We start from the raw sequence: 3,579 nt of genomic DNA, 5'->3' as shown, positions 1-3,579 counted from the left end.
GATGTTTAGACGTATATGGACGTAGAGCCTAAGTTGGCTCGATTTTTGAGTATCGAAAAGCAATGTGAGTTTATGGGGCTACTTAACTTCATATTTTTGCTAGACATGTGTTATCTATTTGTTACTTGCTTCCACACTCAACCATGTTATGTCTTCTTATCAATTTCAAGAGAATATTGGCTATTGCACTCCGTCCTTCCATACGTGCTACTCGATGGTTACTTTGTGTTTCATCCGGGGAGGCACGCTTAAGCCCATATTAGCTGAGATTACTCGGGTATGGTGTGTATTTGACCGTGTTAGAGTCCGGTCATTTTCCCCACTGTCCGGGATAGCTCGGGTGGGAAGATCATTCCACTGGYCGGGATAGCTCGGGTGGTATGAAATCTATGATATATATTGTTGTGCTTGCCATGACCGGGATAGCTTGGTGGCAGTACATATCAATTATTGACCTTCACATGATATAGTTGCATACTTTGATATTCAGATGTATGATTCTCGAATGATGATTACTTATTACATGATTTACATCCTTCGTGATCATTGACTTCCATATATTACATTTGTGAAGCTTTAGTAGTTAGTAGTTCCCGTTTACTCACTAAGCATTATGTGCTTACCCTTTTAGTTGCTCACATTTTTACAGGCCGTGTAGGTAAGGCAAAGAACAAGCTCGAGTAGATTGAGATCTTTGCTTTTGGTGCTTCCAGTAGCACGACTCTTTTGGTATTATATAGTTAGTCGAATACAACTATGGATTGTAAATTATTAGTTGTCTTTTGTTTGTAATTAAAGTATCTAGATAACGGGTAGCTAATGTCCTCCGTCTTGTATATAGTTTAAGCTTTATGCAAATCTATTAAGTTTATTTTGTCCGTTTTAGGATATTTTGGAAAACATGTGCTTACGGAAACGTCCTGTAAATCAAGCGGACATTTCGAATTAGAAACTCGTAAATATTATATCYCGTTTGCTTTCTAAAGGTTTAAAAATGTAACTTTTGGTGGTTTGTTTATCATTTATAGAAATGAGGTATTACAAACCTTTTATCATTTATGTAATTTGGGTCTTTCAATTTGGTATCAGAGCGGTGGTTTAAGTGAACTGGATACGAGCGACGGTATCCGAACTGAAACCTTGTGTCGGTATCATGTAGTAAGTATGTTTTGATTTAAACGGAATATGAACTTAAGAGAAACCTAGGTGGGAATTGGGAATTTGTTATAGGATTCTATTTAATGTTATGTATACGTCGTAAGTTTCGGAAAGATGGCCGACGGCGATGAAGCTAGTCACACCCCATCTAACAACAATGTAGGAGAAAATGCTCCACACCTGGATATTTATGATGATGAGGCACCGATGTCTCCTCGAAGCAAACGTTTGATGCAACGTATGACTTTATTAATTCAGCAAACGTTAGCCCAACAACTACATGACGATAGAAAGTCTGAAGATGATAAAAGTAAAGGTAAGGAGAAAGAAACGGCTGACACCTCAAAACCCAAAACCGACCGAGTCTCTTTTAAAACCTTTCGTGGTAGCGGTGCTACTGAGTTCTTTGGGAAGGTTGATCCGTTGGAGGCACTTGAATGGATATTGAATACTGAGAAGGTCTTTCGTATCACCCGAGTGCTATCTGATGATAAAGTGAATTACACAACGACCATGTTCAAAAGTAGGGCCTTGATATGGTGGAATGCTACTTTTGCAGCTTTAGGTGAAATAAAAAATAAGGTATGCCTTGTGAGTCTTTCAAAACTTGATTTAACAAGCAATATTGTCCAATTGATCTACAAAAATTATTAGAGAAAGAGTTTCTTGATCTTAATCAAGGAAAGATGTCAGTGGTGGACTACGAGACCGAGTTCAATCATAAAGCACAGTTTTCCATACGTTTATTGACTACAGAACAGGAATGTGTAGACCACTTTATAGACGGATTGCGATCAGAGATTCGAGATGTCATCGCCAATCGTAACATTTCAGAGTTTGATAAAGCGGTGGAATCTGCACGACGGCGCGAACACGATTTGACCCACTCGGATCGTAATCCAGCTCCGCCAGCCAAGCGACCTCGAATTGAAGGTACCATATCTGCACCACCACAACAATTTTCTATGAATTTCAATCTGAGATACGCTCAATCCCAAGCAAGATCACGATCTCAATCTTGGTCCCAAGCTTATAGCCTTCAGTCAAATGCTCTTCCACCCTGTTCTATTTGCGGTAAGGCTCATCGAGGCCGATGCAACACTGTTCGCCCTGAAGTTAGATGTCATGGTTGTGGTGAAGCTGGACACGTGAGACCGAACTACTCGAGGAGGGATATGACATGCTACTCATGTGGTGCTATAGGTCATCGTCAAAGAAAATTCCCTCGATCTAAACCTGAGGAAAGTATGGCTTCTGTTGGCCGACCTTCTACTAGTGGTGCTCCTCGTGAAAAGGAGGAGGTACTGCGCGTCCAGGCCAGAGCTTTTCAAATCACTGCTGAGGAAACTCAAGATAAACCGGATGTGGTTATGGGTATATTTCTCGTTAATTCTCATCCTGCTCGTATCTTATTTGATTCTGGTGCTACTAATTCATTCGTTTCTCATACGTTTGCTCGATGTTTAAACTTTGTGCCATATGTGCTTGCTAAACCTTTTTACGTTGACACTGCTGATGGCACATCTATGCTAGCTGATAAAGTTTACAAAGATTGTGTGTTGCAATTAGATGAGCATGAGTTTTTCGTAGATCTTGTACCGATGGATATCTATAGCTTCGATATAATTATTGTTATGGATTGGTTGACTAAGAATCGGGCTGATATTTTGTGTTTTCAACGCATAATCCGTATACCGTACGACGTCGACTATTTATATGTTTACGGTGAAAAGCATAAAGGGGACGTAAAGTTAATTTCTACGCTTAAAGCTCGAAGAAACCTATCTAAAGATTGTTCTTCCTATTTAGCCTATATCTTTGATGCGTCGAAAGAGGTAAAGAAAACGGTTAGTGACATACCGGTTGTGTGTGAATTTCCGGATCTATTTCCCGAGGACATACCCGGTTTACCTCCTGATAGACAAGTTGAATTTTGAATTGACTTAATTTCTGGTGCAACGCCGATTGCTAGGACGCCATATCGTCTGGCTCCGGCTGAAATGAAAGAAATGAAGAATCAACTGCAAGAACTTCTCGATAAAGGTTTTATCCGACCGAGCACTTCACCTTGGAGTGCTCCAGTACTATTTGTCATGAAGAAAGATGGTTCAATGTCTATGTGCATCGATTACCTTGAGTTAAACAAAGTAACGATCAAGAACAAATATCCACTTCCACGTATCGATGATTTGTTCAACCAATTGCAAGGTGCGAGTTACTTCTCTAAAATTGATTTACGGTCGGGTTATCATCAACTGAGTGTGCGTGAAGAAGATGAATCGAAAACGGCTTTCCGTACACGTTATGGCCACTATGAATTTTTAATTATGCCATTCAGTTTAACTAATGCACCTTCAGCGTTCACGGATATGATGAATCGCGTGTGCCGGCCAATGTTGGACAAATCTGTGATCGTGTTTA

At 40.1% G+C, this 3,579-nt stretch overlaps 1 protein-coding gene across 1 annotated transcript; it reads left to right on the top strand.

Moving 5' to 3' along the window:
• Positions 1-1,272: 1,272 nt before the first annotated feature.
• On the top strand, positions 1,273-3,095 carry LOC112506041. Its single transcript, XM_025110069.1, has 2 exons — positions 1,273-1,723; positions 1,813-3,095. Exons 1-2 carry the CDS (start codon positions 1,273-1,275, stop codon positions 3,093-3,095), a joined length of 1,734 nt encoding a protein of 577 aa, XP_024965837.1.
• The last annotated feature ends 484 nt before the right edge of the window (positions 3,096-3,579 follow it).

Source organism: Cynara cardunculus (assembly GCF_001531365.2).
Source record: "Cynara cardunculus var. scolymus isolate 2C chromosome LG 2, CcrdV1, whole genome shotgun sequence".
NCBI lineage: Eukaryota > Viridiplantae > Streptophyta > Magnoliopsida > Asterales > Asteraceae > Cynara > Cynara cardunculus.
The sequence above is the reverse complement of the archived record's forward strand: the minus strand, read 5'-3'. Positions and strand labels throughout refer to the sequence as shown.